General features: G+C 34.9%; 1 protein-coding gene and 1 long non-coding RNA gene across 4 annotated transcripts in view; one reads left to right on the forward strand and one right to left on the reverse strand.

The window, feature by feature from the left end:
• LOC141377537 (uncharacterized) overlaps positions 1-16,954 on the forward strand; it is a 163,744-nt gene that overhangs the window by 69,950 nt on the left and 76,840 nt on the right. For all 3 annotated transcript variants that reach the window (XR_015507585.1, XR_015507586.1, XR_015507584.1), the window contains one exon: positions 15,527-15,635. This is a non-coding gene — a long non-coding RNA (uncharacterized LOC141377537). The remainder of the gene's footprint in view (positions 1-15,526; positions 15,636-16,954) is intronic.
• fat1b (FAT atypical cadherin 1b) overlaps positions 8,318-16,954 on the reverse strand; it is a 69,805-nt gene continuing 61,168 nt past the window's right edge. The window contains exons 26-28 of the mRNA XM_087281552.1: positions 15,180-15,781; positions 14,385-14,504; positions 8,318-10,909 (exon numbers count right to left, since the gene is read on the reverse strand). Of these exons, the coding sequence (XP_087137678.1) occupies positions 10,536-10,909; positions 14,385-14,504; positions 15,180-15,781 (1,096 nt within the window). The 3' untranslated portion in view covers positions 8,318-10,535. The remainder of the gene's footprint in view (positions 10,910-14,384; positions 14,505-15,179; positions 15,782-16,954) is intronic.

Genomic DNA, 16,954 nt, shown 5'->3' on the forward strand with positions numbered 1-16,954 from the left:
CATAAATTACCTACCTCAGGCATTAAAGCAATTTTCGAGCAGATCTGTGAAGGAACAGACAGCATATTCAGCTTAATTATATTTGTGATTCGTTGTGACACAGCCATGAGTGAGTCTCGTTGTGGTTCTGCTCCGGGTCTTTGAGCGACTGTGAGTCCTCTGTCTTAGCAAAAGCGTTTGAGAGGTGAAGATGAAATTTTTTGGACTGAGCAGTGAGCACATGAGCCACCAAAAGGACATTTTGAGCTTCATGTGAATTAAAGAGAGGTTTGTGGTAAAGCCTGAGATATTGTTGGGTCAAGATAAATGGTAGGGGAGAAAGAAAGAGGATGGAAAAGACAAAGGGAGTGTGACAGGCATATCGGTTACCGAACAGTCAACTGAAGGAGGAAAGAGGAGGTCATAGAGGAAACAAAGAAGAGATAATGATAGTGAAGAGAGTCACCTAGAAAGTGGTGATGGATGGGGTCGGCGTTGAGTGAAAGAGAGAGAGAAAGAAGGGTAGAGAGTCATCAAGCAAAGTAGACTGTGAAAAGGTTAAGAATTGCTGAACGCAATGTCATTTTCTGCTTGTCCCTGAAAAACATAATTGTGAAATACTTTCTTACAAGGTCTTTCATCTCAAGCATTAAGTAAGCATTAAGTAGGGGATGATGTACATCTAGTAGGTTGCTCTCATAGAATCATGTGTATTTGATCATACTGAAGAGGTTTATTTTGAAATAACATCTGGCTGGATCCACATTGTCATAAGCTATTATAAGCTACTTCCCACAGAAGTACATAATTGAGCAGGAAATATTGAATTAAGCTGAAATATTTTTAGCTCCCTACACAAACAACATTTATAGTAGCTTTAATTAAAAAACAACTGAACAAGTACAAACAAGATGATCATTTAAGGGATATTATAAAATCATGCCTCTTTTTAGATGGATGCCACTTCGGGTGCCACTCCTGTCAGCTAAGAACAGGAAACTGAAGCTACATTTTGCACAGGCTCACCAAAATTGGACAATAGAAGATTGGAAAAACGTTTTCTGGTCTGTAAGTCTCAATTTCTGCTGTGACATTTGGATGGTAGGGTCAGAATTTGGCATAAACAACATGAAAGCATGGATCCATCCTGCCTTCCTGTGGTTCAGGCTGTGGGTGGTGGTATAATGATGTGGGGGATATTTTCTTGGCACACATTGAGTTTATTAGTACCAATTGAGCAACGTGTCAGTGCCACAGTCTACTTGAGTATTGTTGCTGACCATGTCCATCCCCTTATGACCACAGTTTACCCATCTTTGGATGGCTGCTACCAGCAGGATAACAGCAGAATCATCTTAGACTGATTTCTTGACAATGAGTTCACTGTACTAAAATGGCCTCCACAGTCATCAGATCTCAATCCAACAGAGTACCTTTGGGATGTGGTGGAACAAGAGATTTCCATTGCGGATGTGCAGGCGAAAAATCTGCAGCAACAGTGTGATGCAATCATGTCATTATGGAACAAAATCTCTGTGGAATATTTCCAGTACCTTGCTGAATCTATGCCACAAAAGATTAAGGCAGTTCTGAAGGCAAAAAGAGATCCAACCCGGCACTAGTAAGGTGTACCTAATAAAGTAGCCAGTGAATGTAAATAATTATGAGGCAAGAGGTATTGATGGAATTATTGATATTATTTCATTGATATTATTTCATAAACCGTGCATAACATATTTCTCCTAGCAAGATGATGAACAACATTATATTATTTAATATTTCTTATTACTCATAATGCCAGCAGATGTACAAAAATATAGTGAGGTTGCAAACCCAGAGGGGCAGTATGTTATTCTAACTGTTTCCTTCAGCAAAACATAAGTAAGTCAGAATATCCGAATTTAACAAATGTGCAGTATTTTCCATTCTTTTGCACTAGTACTTGTAACTTAAAAATGAAAATGGTTTACATTAAGCGACATATGGAAATGCCAAAATGCCCATGTTTAAATTGTTTTTCAAAAGAAAAAGTAAAAAAAAGGCAAACTTCAGCTCTCAAAAGACAAATTTAATAGGACAATGTTTAATTCTACATGGGCTTCATCAGGCTTTTTCTATTGTGTTTGGCTTGATCGAGCACCTGCCCTTAAGAATTTCCTAAATGTGCGCACACTGATGTTTTCTCTAAGTTGTATTTCAAAACACAGTTACACTCTGTTATATGATGATGTCCTTGTTACAGACGAAGTATAAGTTGAAGTGCTTAGTAATGTTAACTACCAGCATGGTTTTACTGTGAGATTAAGATTAGGTTTAGTTTTAAGATTTTTAGATGTATTTACGCAAAGTGTAATATAGTGAGTACATATAATAAAAACATTGTAAATAAAATGCATTGGCTGTAGTTGTATTGGCAGGTATAAGGGTTCAAATTAGAGTCAAAAGAGTAATTATAGTTGTATTTAAATAAATTAGTTACAGATTTAAGCATTTACAGGAATACATTAAGCGCACTTTAGCTAATTGTTAACTGAAATGCTACAATGTGGTTAAAAACAGTTTTAATAAATACAGTTACAATACAGTTAATAATATTAGAGTTAATCACACTTTATCTTAAAGCTTAATTCTTGCTGTTAACAAACCTTTAAAAACAAAACTCCTAATTTGCTTATTAATAGTACGGTAGTGGTTAGATTTATTTTGTAGGATTAAGGATTTAGATCATGCATAAAAAGTGCTTTTTAACCTAGGGCTTAGTGGCCACAAATGTGGACAGCACATTTTTGCGCTTAAGTGGCTATTTAAAATACATTTAATGTTTTATATTTTGTTACAGACATACAGTGTCATCCTGCAACAGTTTTGCAGCATATGAAATTTCCCAAACACTATTTTTTAACTATCCAAAATGGGGGATAATGTTGTTTTTACTTTCTGATAATCAAAACATTTCTGTTAAATATGCATTTAAAAAAAAGTGATTTATGTAAATTCGGACCACGAGTCTACATATATGGACATAATTTTTCTACATCATATCAAAAGATGATACTTAGGTTTTTATTCCAATTAGGTTCCAATAAGCCCAAATAGCAAAGAGAAATAAAAATGCATGTAAAAAAAACACCTTGGGCCTTAAGAGGTTAAGCAATAAACAGCCAATATGTTAATTATGTGGATTTTAATAAATAAATAGTTTAGAATTTGCTTCCTTTTCCTAAGTGTTATCATTATTACTAACTTTGTCCGTACATTATTTCAAAACTGGTGGAAAATTGGTTTTAAAAAAACAGCTGACCATTAGAATTGCGTATTCAGGAGTTGTCTAACAAATACAACTTTCACAAAACCTAGAAGAAATAAGGATTCATAAATAAAAAAGTAATATGAGAACTATTTGTTGGAGACATTGTTGTGTGAAATTCACAAACATTTAAAGATGTCAACTTCTTCCACAGCAGTATTGAAAGACTCTGTTAAAATGCCATTGTGTTATCAACAATGTTTGGTAGACAAGGGAAAAAAAAGAGTGATCATTTCAAGTGACATTTAGGTAGAAGTTTGTGCGTCACGTTGTGCGATTTTGCCTTTATTTAATGGACAATTGCTGTTTTCTTGCTACATGAAATGCTTTTCTGTATTTTCCTGGATGATAAATAGCATCAGGACTAAATTGAAATAGCACAATTCAAGGATGGAAAAAAGCTAGTTGTTTATCTATGTATATATTTATTTGATTACTTCTTGGTTTCCTGAAAATGCCCTGGAGCAACAATGGCTGCCATGAAGAGGTTATTCTTTTTGGAGGTTTTTTTTTGTCCCAAAAATGCTTTGAAAGCACTTAAGAGACCTCTGGCTGCTGTAAGGATCCTCACAGAGTTGAGTCAAGGACGTCCAAACATTTCATCACTTTCTCACCTTCTGTACAGGCCAGGTGTGAAGAGACTGCTCACAACAATTAGTCGCACTAAACAGGCTATTACCACCTGGTCTGCTCATTAACATGTTTAATTGAACTTTATATGCGCGCGCGCGCGTGTGTGTGTGTGTGTGTGTGTGTGTGTGTGTGTGTGTGTGTGTGTGTGTGTGTGTGTGTGTGCGTGTGCGTGTGTGTGTGTGTGTGATATTTCTGAGGATTATAACAAAAGCAAAACTACAAATGTTACAAAATCAACATATGATTAAAAAGATCGTTTTAAATAATAGGGTGTTTTAGACCCAAACTTATTGTCTTTCCAATTGAAGTATGCATTTTGCTTTTATTTAAGATTTTTTTAATTCTACATTTTAAAATAGTCCTTGCCCGATCCTTCTCTTTTTATAACAATATTTTTTTAAAAGTAATTCTTTTTTCATTCATTTAAAACTAGAATTGAAAGATATTATATAATCAAAAAATCATCACAGTATATTTTTTTTGTCATTTTATACCATTTATTTATTTAATTACTCCTCATTGTGTCATTCAGGATGCCCAATCACATCCTCTGTTTAATATAAAGCACAGGTGGATCATTTATAATATGACCAAGCACAACTCATGGACATGCACCCAATATTGACACTGAAGAGAACAAACTGCTGAACAAAATCATTTTTGTTGTTTCATGTCCACACAAAAGTATTCTCAAACAGTAGCATGTAAATCTTCTGGTTGATCCACCACAGGCATATGGTTTGTTTTAAGGATTGTTTTTGGTATATTTCTGAACTTTGAATGAGTCGGGAACCTTGCTGTTCATGGAGGATGAGGGAGCTCTCCGGTTTAACCTAAAATATTTTAATTTGTATTATGATGTGAAGCGAAGTCCTCACGGGTTTAGAATGACATGAGTGTGAGTATATAATTATATAATTTTTTTTTTATTTTTGGGTGAACTAACACATTAAGTTTATACATTTTAAACTTATTTGTTAAGTTATACAAATTTAACTTAATTTTAAAGTCAGTTTAACTGGTTTAAGTTGAAATTTGGATTTAACCCATTGATGTAATTATTTTCAGAGTAAAAAAAAAAATGGTCATGTATTCAAAAAGAACTTAAAGAGCTAGTTCACCCTACAAAGAGACACCATATACTGTATGTCTTTCTTCATTTGGTCAACTTATTTTTATTTTGGTCAAGTTATTAAAAAAGAAGAAGCCATCTCTCACTATCAAACTTTCAGATGTTTTCTTTTTATCTGTCCTAAACAAGACACACAAGATCATAGTGAAAACGTACCCCTGCCTACATTTTTGGAGAGAGCGAATTATGTAGTCAAAGGTATGTCTGGCTGCATTTCGTCTTTAAAATGAATGCTATGGGGTGGTATGAGAGCGCAGACGGTTTCGGTTTCTTTTCGTGCTAGCAGCTGATCACTTATCTCTGTGTGGATGGCTTTTCTCCTGTTACAAGTTTGCCCAGTGGCTTGCCCCGTACGTTGTAGGACTTGGGAGGTGGAGCGAAGTTGGCCGCGATGAAAAGTCCAACAAAGAATGGTTCCAGAAAAAAGATAAAACAAAAAAAGAAATAATAGCATGAATAACAGGGTGAAAATGTGGTAAGATCTGTAAAAGGGGTAAAAATCAGGCCGAGGGGGCTTTTCTTTGTCTGGATTTCTTTTGAAAACACTATTGGATGGGTTTAGAAAAGGTGGAAGGGAGGTCAATCTTTGCTTTTGGAAACACTATTAGTTGGACTTAGGGAATGGGGTGGGTATGTGGATTGGTCGGTTGGTCGTTCAGTTAGTCAACAGCGGCCTCTGGTGGATTCACGCAAGAAGAGCAGGCACAAATGCCATTTGCTTGAGAAATTTGAGGTCTGATAAAGCATAAACAGCAGCCTTTGGTGGATTTGTGGAATCAAAAACTGCAATAAAACATCCCTCCTAGACATATTTCGTGCTCTCCAGAAATGTATACAGGGGTACATATCCACAATGACCCTGAGTTGAAAACAAGTCCAATAAAACTCATCCATACTTAATAGAAGAATTGCTTCACATGGCTCCTGGGCTGAATAAGAATAAGAATCTGTCTAAAACTTCATATACAGGTTTGTGTAATTCTAACAGTTACTGTAACAGTGACGGTTGCTATTCTGTTAACAGTCTGTTACAGCTGCTCTTCAACATTTACCAAATATTTAAGAATGACATTGATTGTATGCATTGCATTATATGTGTCACTAAGAGTATAGATATATATAGAAATCCCTTTCATGCACCTCTTGTTTAGCAAAGAGTTTCCATCTGTTGACATTTGAAATTCAGTCATCTATTATAAGCACACATGTCTTCTCTTCTGTCTTCATTGGGTTATATGAGTGCACTGGTGCAAAACATTTAGACACTAAAAGAGATAGGACAATTAGCTGTTATTGTTAATGATGAGCTATTTTATAGTGGTGACTTTTTCTTCAGTAGAATTAGATTTTTAGAAATTGTTGTTCTTGGCAATTCCTATAATATAAGCCACTACCAATTGTCACTTGTTGGGAGTCAAAAATGATAATGATGAATAAGTGGGCACACACTCACATGTTACATTTTGTCTAAGTTGCAGCATCTAGGATAGTCACAATATGTAATATTTTGCAATTGCAATGCAATTTGGATTACACTATTGCACAAGGTGTTAAATTTGAAGAAATGTCATCAAGCTCCATTATATAGATATATATACATACATACATACAAATAAAACATGTATAGATCCCAACACACTCATTCACAGAGACTGTTAATGCATTTGTTGTTCATCAAGGATCAGAGTGACCAAACGATGACAGAAGCACATGACTGTATCACGGCAAGGTCAACCTGTCACACTGTGTTACACACACATGTCCCGTTCCTCGCCTCAGGCCTCTGTCACTACTCGTCAAAGCATTTAAGTGCTGTCGCTCTCATACAACTATTTGTAAGACATGCAGTAGACCTGTGTTCATTCAAGTGTACTGCTGTGGGAATTATTATTACATTTCCCACAATTACCGGAGCATCAATTGGCTATCAGCAATATTTTTTAAATGAAATATATATTATAGGAATATTTTTGAGATGTGCATTCAAATAAAGCTGTATTAAGTCTTGATTATAAGTGGACCATCAGTCATGCAGATAATCTGACTTTATTGGAGTGTGCTGCCCTCTGTTGTTCTGTTGAGTGTGTAACATGGAAATAATTGTATCCCTTGATCATTTTCAGATAAGTAAATTAGTTTAAATGTAGAACTTCTTTGCAGAAAAAAAGTTAATAAATAGCATAAACTTAACCCTGAAATGATTTCAGACAAAATGAATTCATCTGCTCTCATACAGTTGTACTTTTAGATGTAAAAGTTGATCAGTTGTTCACCTTTTGTTAGTCATAATCATGCCCTACATTCCTAATGAGTAAAATGCTCCTAATTATTGAAAAAGAGCACCAGCAGATGATCTTCTTATCATTATTACCATAACGACCCTACTGAGAACATCTGCTGTTACCTGGATCATCAACCTTTGCAAATGCAACTGCACAGCTTCAGAAAACTTTTAACTCTCCTAATGAGAGTTTTAGATTGCAAATGAGGGGTTTAAGCAGCAGGAGAACAGTGAAGGATATAGAGATGTTGTTTGTTTCTCATATTTTTTTTTTTTCTGTTGCCTGATGCTATCTCGTTCTTTACTGCCTCAAAACAAGGCAAACAAGCACACAATATAAATGCATAGATGAGACACAATGCATTGTCTTAAAAAATATTTTCATTTTTGTACATACACATCAACAATTTAAAAATCACTTCGACAAGGGTAGCATAACAAACACCACATTTAACAGACAATGCAGACCTGTCAATGCGTAAAAAAAATCGAAGACAAATAAATTTTTCTTTTTTCTTTTTTAGTGACAGTAATACTGTAGGCATTAAAATTTAAAAAAGTAACATCAATTTGGTCTCTGATTACCCCAGATTACCTCATATTACAAGAAACTACACACCTGTACAATTCTCAGACCTTAAACCATATATATCCAGTGCTCAGCATAAATGAGTATGTATATTATACATAAATGTGTATATACAGTTGAAGTCAGAATTATTAGCCCCCTTGAATTACTAGCCCCTCTGTCTATTTTTTCCCCAATTTCTGTTTAAGATTTTTTTCAACACATTTCTAAACATAATAGTTTTAATAACTGATTACCAATAACTGATTACTTTTGTATTTGCCATGATGACAGTAAATAACATTTGACTAGATTTTTTCAAGGGACTTTTATACAGCTTAAAGTGACATTTAAAGGCTTAACTAGGTTAATTAGGTCAACTAGGCAGGTTAGGGTAATTAGGCAAGTTATTGTACAACAATGGTTTGTTCTGTAGTCTACCAAAAAATTATAACTTAAAGGAACTAGTAATTTTAAAATGGTGTTTAAAAAAAAAACAAAACGCTTTTATTCTAGCCGAAATAAAAAATACGATTTTTTTTTTTCAGGAAAAAAAAATATATATTATTAGACAAACTGTGAAAATACTATGAAAATTGCCTTGCTCTGTTAAACATCGTTTAGAAAATATTTTAAAAAGAAAATCAAAATAAGAGGGGGGCTAATAATTCTGACCTCAATTGTACATTAGATTAGTCAGTAGCCAAAATGGGATTTTTTTTATTTATTATATATTTTATTATATGTTTAATATTTTATTTTAAACAAAATAACTTAAGATCTCGGTCCAAGAAAAGTACAGTCAAATCAATATGTTGAAGAAAAATATTAAGTTTTTTTATAAACAGGAATAATCAACCAGAAACAACCCAATTCTGTAGTTTGTAATTTGTTTTTGCAATAAATCATTTTAATTTATTATAAATTATTTAAATGAATTTATTCCTAAAGATATTAGCTGACCATTTAATGGATATAACTGTTTAATAAAACTGTTTTGTTTAAATGCCCCCAACACTATGGGCTAAAGTTGCTTAGAAATGAATAAAACATATATTTTCCAATGGGTGTACTCATTTATGCTGAGAACTATATATTATGACTGATTTATACAAAATAAAAAAATAATGTGTGTTATTACTTCATCCACACCACTTGGTCTTGGAATAAAGTACAAGAACACTCTCAGTGTATTTTAAACAAACAAATTACTAAATGCACCTTCAAAGTAAGGCTGTGTTTCATTGAAAAGGGATATTACATAGGCCCTAATCCCTTTGAAGGAATGAGCTTTTAAATATGAATGGTCTAGGGGACCAAAAAAAAACTCATCTTGTTCATCCCAAATCAAAGCCTGTTGTGTCCAAATGATCTTCTGAATCCCACTGTCCTTCACAGCTCCAACCCTGATTAAACATGCCTTAATCAAGGTTTTCGGATTCACTAGAAACTTCTAGAAAGTGTTTTGAAGTTATATGGAGCTGCAAGACATTGAACAGGATCAGGATTCGACACCATTGGCCAAATACCGTCAAAAGGTTTACTTTGCAAAGTGAGATTCAGGGATGAAGGGTGTAAAGTATACCATTGGAATGCAATCATGATCACATCAGATATATGCTAAATCATGGGAGCTAACAGTGTCCCATTCCTTGTACCCTTCAAAATCCTTCATTCAAAAAAGGCCCCTCAAAGCTGTCAAGTCTGAGTTTGCTTTGGACAAAATTGTGTACACTGCCTTTCAGAGGTGGATTTATTCCAACGGAAACACAAGCCTGCATTGAATGGAGCATTCTAATGCCCAGTCCAGGTACTGTAGGTTCAAACTACATCCTGGATGACCACTGTATAGTTTAGTATAATATTGTGGTGTCACCTTTGTCCGGTACAGTTTACTATAAAATCCTTCATTACAAAGGACGATACAAAGTGGACAGTTTTATACACTTCGGTATGTATTGAATGTTTAATTTTCTGTGCCCTTAGGAAGCAGATTTATCCTGTATCCTGTATTTAGAATGTGCTTCATTATGAATAAAGGCAGGTAATTTTTCAACGGTTTAAACTCTGCAGGACAATGTCATTTCTGGAGCAGGATTGTTTTTCCCTTTAGAGTTAGAGGAGGAAGGGTGTTAGGACTAAAAAACTGTTAACCTTCAATACATTTCTGTATTATCTTGTATTCTTGGTGCCACAAATTAAACACACCAAAGAGTCATAGAAATCACCAGCATCCCATGAATGTACCCTTCAAAAAAATCTTCATTAAGAAGGGCCAAAAGAAATGTTCAGTTTGAGGATTTCAGTTTGGATTGACCCTTCATTATGGCAGCCATCATCGATCTGTTCCTTTCTGAGGCAGATTTATTCAGTTTGAAACACTGAAGAAATCTGCGATTGCATGTGGGGTGACTTACAGTATCCTATTTGACAAGATTTGACTTGATGACAAAAGACAGACGATTCTGCATGAAAGTTTAATGGTGGTTTCGAATTATAGTACAGAAACCCACTGCAGTCACACCTCCGCCTCTGGTAGTGTTGCCAACCAGATCTTCATGAAGTTTTCCATGGTCACTAACCATAAAATTGGATTTCTAACCACTGGGGAATGAAGTTTAGAGTTGTGTGGGTCTCAAACAGGACTTTCCAAGAAATCCACAGTCTCAGAGGACCTTATATGTTGGTCTTGAAGCATCTCTGCGGTTGTTTGGACGGACTCTGGGGAGTCAGGGCTGGGATGTTGACTGGAGGTCATAAAGTTTGACCTCACTGTTGGGTGGATTGCATGGTGGCCCTCTGGCCTGGTAAACTGGTCAGAATTAGGTAGGAGAGTTGTTAATGGCAGGAAAGTCTCGATGTCTTCGCCAACAGTGGTGAAGTCCATGTGGACAGTTTCTGGAGAGGTGTGTATCGGTGAAGTCATCTGCACAAACTCATACTGCAGAAAACCTTGAATTCCAGGAGAGTAGATATTCTGCTGCCAATCTGAGGTATCCCAGTAATAGCCTGTTGGAGTAAGACATTATACACACTGTGAAAAACGAGGTTTTCACACAATTCATTCATATTGTCCCAACACAAATCGATAAAATTAACTTAAATTTCAGTGGATTGAACATAAAACAATTAAGTTGTCCTATTAACAAAATTTCAATAGTTGTGTTAATTCAGTTCATTTTAAATAATTGGTTTGAACAAGCTAGAAATTTTTTTGTTGGAGCGCAGTTACATTTATTAGAGATTCAATTGAATTGTATTTATCATGAGAAAAACGAGTGTTTAATCGCCAGCGGAGTTTTGTCTCCACTGGCGATTACTACCTGTAATCCATTGGAACCACCAGTGGTGTTTTCTCTATTGGAGGTTACCTCCTAATGACATACATCTCCCAGAACTCTTTGCGCTAATCACTCCTGCCTCAGCTGACAGCCATTTAAACTCATCATCTCTGATTATACGGACTATATGTACCTCTAGGTTTCTCTTTCACATTGCTAGTATTGTTTGGCTGTTGCTGTCATTGTGTAAGCGGTTTTACTTGTTTTTTTTTTTTTTTGTTTCCCGTGTTTTCAACTTTAGACTTTTTATTGTGTTTCTGATTCTTTGCTGCCTGCCCTGAACCTTTGTTCTGTTTTTGGATTACACATTTGGATTGTCTACTAAACTTTATTCTAATTTTCGATCCCTGCCTGCCTGACCATTCTAAATAAAGCTGCATTTAGAACTATACCCTTATCTGCATACCATACATTCACAACAGAGTGTCGGTGGATAAAAAATAATACAATAATAATAATAATAAAAAATTGAAATATTAATTAATTAAAAAAATATATTATAATTTATTAATCCGGGGTCGCCACAGCGGAATGAACTGCCAACTTATCCAACAAGTTTTTACGCAGCGGATGCCCTTCCAGCCACAACCCATCTCTGGGAAACATCCACACACACACACACACACACACACACACACACACACACACACACACACACACACACACACACACACACCACAGACAATTTAGCCTACCCAATTCACCTCTACCATATGTCTTTGAACTGGAGCACCCGGAGGAAACATGCAAACTCCACACAGAAACGCCAACTGAGCGGAGGTTCGAACCAGCGACCCAGAAACCTTCTTGCTGTAAGGCGACAGGACTACCTACTGCATATATATATATATATATATATATATATATATATATATATATATATATATATATATATATATATATATATAAAATACAACTTATTAGTGTAATGCACATTTGAATTTTTCTAAGCCATCACTCTAGTAGTGTCATTCTTACTTTTTTGCTAAGTTAGAATGTAGAATGTGTTAGAATTAAGTAGAAGCAATCTGCATAATATTTTTTGTAAAACTGTTTTTTTATATTTAGAATTCGTTGATGAATAGAAAGTTAAAAGGAAAAGCATTACTAACCTCATTATGATTACTGGTTGCTTTTGATCTATTAAATGCATAATTTTATGCATTAAATTAAATTAAAACAAAAAAATACTTGTGAAGATGCTTGAACTTAAAGGTAATGTATATCATCACATCGTGCGCATTCACAACAAAAACAAGAAGCAGTTCCACAACACACACATTTTAGGAAAGCTCACATGTATCTTCAGATGATGGCATGCTTTGATAGCTCAGAGGCTCATTAATCTCAGACAGTGTGAAAGATCTGAGTGCACTGGTTTGAAAGAACTTGTTATAACTCCTCAGAGTTAAAGAAGATTAAACATCAAAGTGCCCTTGAGATCGATGCAAGTGCATTTGATCCAAAATTGTTACAGCCAATTCACGAGGACTTATCAAATTCACACAGCTGCTCGGTGTTACCAAGCTTGCTAAAGCAATAGAGCATGAATGAATGGTCTGATAAACAACAAAACACATCAACTATTGTGTTTCCAAGGTACCAAAGCAAAGAAATTGTTTTGACCAGTCACGGAACAAGAAAGACATGTTTTCAATACTGGTTCAAATGGCACAATGAATCGCCATGTGAAGTTGGAACAGTAAGAAAATGAGCTGAAGTGAGATGTAATAGAGAAACACACAGACTGATGACTAATTAGAAACTACTAACATGAAGTGAGATGAAATATACTGTATACCTTTTGCTCACCATGTCAATCTATGTTTTGACAGGGTGGATCACTCTGAAAGCTTGTAAAAGGCAACAGAAATATACACAACAGTCATTAAATCAGTCTTTGCACTTACTGTGCAGACATCTCTAGAAAAGACCATGGGCCAGATTTACATAACAGGGTGACTTAGGACAGGAGCACAGTGTTTCCAAAATGCCAATTAGAGCAAAATGTTCTGTGAATGATCACAAATAAGAAAAGCTGTTGATTTGTCAGAGTTATCTAGTAACTGTGTTTCGTAAATGTAGTGTCTGAAAGGGAAACTGATACAAATGCATATGGAATGAATAAAGTCCTTGATTTTTTTAGCTGTAGCATTAACTGGATGTCTTTAGTAAATCATGACAATATTTTTAATGACAAACAGAGGTTTTGCGTTGGCACAAGTTGTTAGTAAATCTGACCCCTTCTGCATTAAACAGAAAAAATTATGTAGCCTGAATCTCTTTAGTTACTACAAGACTATTTCATCAAAGTATAATAAGCACCATAAGGATAAACAAAATGGAGGAATACTATTAAATTCAATTAAAATGTCATTAATTAGCAATGGTATTTAATATGCATATTTTAATGTTTTTTTTTTTTTTGTGGTCATAATCTAATTATGTATTCCAGTTATGTAAGGTAAAGTTACATAAACCAATATTACACTGTAAAAAGTGATTAGTTACTTTAAAAAAGTGAGTAAACCGTTTGCCTTAATAGCAACACGTTGTTTTTAATTTAATATAAAATCAGTAAACCCATTCACTTAACTTTCATAATTATACACATAGTTTGTTTACTTATTCATTTAAGGCTACGAGTTTGAGTTTAAAAATCACTTTTTTACAGTGTACAGTTGCTAGAAATCTAAAAGAACGGTAATATTGTATTAAAAAAAAAGGAAAAGAAAATTCACTGTAATATATATTTTTTCTAAATGAAATAAAATTAAATAATACATAGTGCTTCATTTGAATATAGTCACAACAAAAAATATAATATTAGAGTGAAACATTATTTGATTGGTTAGTTATTAAAGATTAATGAATATATAGATCTTTATCAGAAAATGATGTGCATGTAAACATTAAAGATATTGTTAAGTCAAACCTACGTGCTATAAAAATACCAAAGCATGGGTTCTAAGTTATACAGTACATTACTGTTTATTATTTCAGCATTTACAATCCTGTCTTTTTGAATCTGTTCAGAATTTGTGCTCAAGTTTAATCCATATTGGGGCTAAATTCATTCAAGACACAGCAAAGATGTAATTGTTGCAGTAACTGATTTTTGTGTTTTATTTAATGCAACTTACTGTTGTCATCCATGACATCTGACTGGAGTGAGCATGTGGACTGCAGCCCTCTATTATCACGAGAAAGTGAAATATAGTCATCCTCCATTGCTAAACAGGAAGTCAAGTCTAGTATTTTTTCTGGAAGAATGAATATAAAAAAACAGCATTTCAAAGTTACAATGTAACAATTTTAACATGTTGATCCATGTTAACAATATGCCTTTTCATGTTTGAAAATGCTACTTCGTGCAAACAATTGTAAGCTAAGTTAGAAATTGTCAAAACAATAACAGTGCGCTGCTTATTCATGTTCATCAAGGGGATCCATGATTGCAAAATGCTAATTAATGTTGCAAATGCTTTTAACATGCTTACAATCTCATAACTATGTTAGAACCATTAGCTTATTCATGTTATGAAACTTAGTAATATGCCAATCCATGCTTACAAGAAACATGCTAACAATATGCTAATTTGCGATAACAATACAATAACCATGCTAGAACCATGTTTGCAATGTGGTAACCATGCTAATGCATGCTTAAAAATAAGCTACGAAAAGGGTAATAATACTTACAAAATGTTAATCATATTAGAATCATGCAAACAATGTCCTAATTCATGTTGCGAATATGCTAGTTCATTCTAGAAACATGCTATACTTATTAATGCTGGAAATTTGGGAGCTACTGTATGTTAGAAACCTGCTATCAACATGCTAATTCATGCCATATTAACAACTTGCTAATGAGCTATGAAATGTGTTACCAACATGCCAATTTAGGATAGCAAAATGTCAGAACATGCACTAACCGTCATACTCCTCATCCCAGTCCATCTGCTGTATGGAGTCATTTTCTGAGTGAGAATAGGATGCTTTGCGATGTGGCAAATTAGGGGCCACACTGCACACAGCCACAGACTTCCTAAGACCAAAAAGTGGATCTGCAGTGAAGTTACTGAGCTCAGGCACTGAGCCTCGGTTGTTTCGACATTCTCCAGGAACGCTGGGTGTGTAGGATATGGGTCGCACGGGGACCAGCGGTGGGGTGTCAGAGCGGGATTTGTTTTTGCCATGGTTGTAAAAACTCAACCTCTGAATGTAAGAGTCAATGTCTTTGTACTTATCAAGGTCTTTATCTCTCTTTATACGTTTACAGGAACCTTTCCACACTATTAAGAAGAGTAATGTCACAACAAAGATGACTGCCAGGAAGGCCAGTATTGCGACCAGTTCTCCAATCCAAGAGTTCCAGGATGAAGATATAGGTTGGTTGCTTACTTCTGTGCCTATCTCACACAGTCTTCCACTGAATCCAATCATGCAGGAACAGGTAAACGATCCATGTGTGTTTACACAATGGCCATCATTGAAACACGGCCTGTCCACACACTCATCAACATCGATCATGCATCTGAAAACGGAAAATGCTCTGTTATACACATTTTAGGGACTCCAGGCACAAAACATCAAATTTTCTGACTTTTCCTTAACTAAGAGACTGAATTTTTCATGATCTATGAGCACTGATCAGACAAAAAAGCATAATGTATCTTCAATAGTGTGTTTTCATGTCACATATGTTTAGGACACAGTGCTAAAGCCAGAAAGAAAGATGGACTAGAAGTTGGATTGAATTGAACAATAATAGATTAGATTCGAACGTTGACATAAAAACATTGACTAATACATTAAATAAAGCTTAAACGATGGTAACTATGTTATATTTTCACAACATGCTAATTACCAATAATACAATAACTATGTTAAAACCATGTTAGCAATGCATTAACCATGCTAATAAATGTTTAAAAAAAGCTAGCAACAAATTAATTAATAGGCTACTATCAATAAATGCTTACTCCCAGGGCCGGTTATGTCGAAGTTGATGTTTAGCCGCACCATATTGGTGTTTCATAATATCTCATTTTTACGAGGTGGGTCATTAGCCCAACTCTCAACCCCCAACCTGGAAAACCAGGACTTAGCTTAGCTATTTAGCTTATTCCATTCACTTGTAGCGCATTGTAGGGGAAACTGGAGCACCTGGAGGAAACCCGTGAACACAAACACGTGAAGAGCATGCAAACTCCACACAGAAATGCCAACGGACCCAGCCCAGGCTTGAACTAGTGACCTTCCTGCTGTGAGGTGTCTTTGCTACCCACTGCACCACCGTGACGCACAATACTAATAATAAGTTAACCATTTTAGAATCATAAATATCTTAATTCATGTTAACAATATGCTAGTTTACGGTAGAAACATGCTACAATATGCTTTTTATGCTGGAAATTTAGGAGCTATGTTAGAAACCTGCTACAAACATGCTAATTCATGTTATATTAGCAACTTGCTAATTCATGCTACAAAAAGATTTTTTTATTTACACCAATCTAAGACTTTAAATATGACACTAAACACTGGTTGTGGAGACATTACAAAGACGTTCAATTAGGGTGCTTTCAAATCTGTGGTTCGGTTCATTTGGATGTTATTAAAAGTGTTTCATAAACTTATTTGCGATTGGTCAGAAATTACGTGTGGGAAGATGCCAATGGAGCTCCCGCAAGTAAACAAACTGGCA

Source organism: Danio rerio, chromosome 14, assembly GCF_052040795.2.
Source record: "Danio rerio strain M-AB ecotype USA chromosome 14, GRCz13ab, whole genome shotgun sequence".
Classification (NCBI taxonomy): Eukaryota; Metazoa; Chordata; class Actinopteri; order Cypriniformes; family Danionidae; genus Danio; species Danio rerio.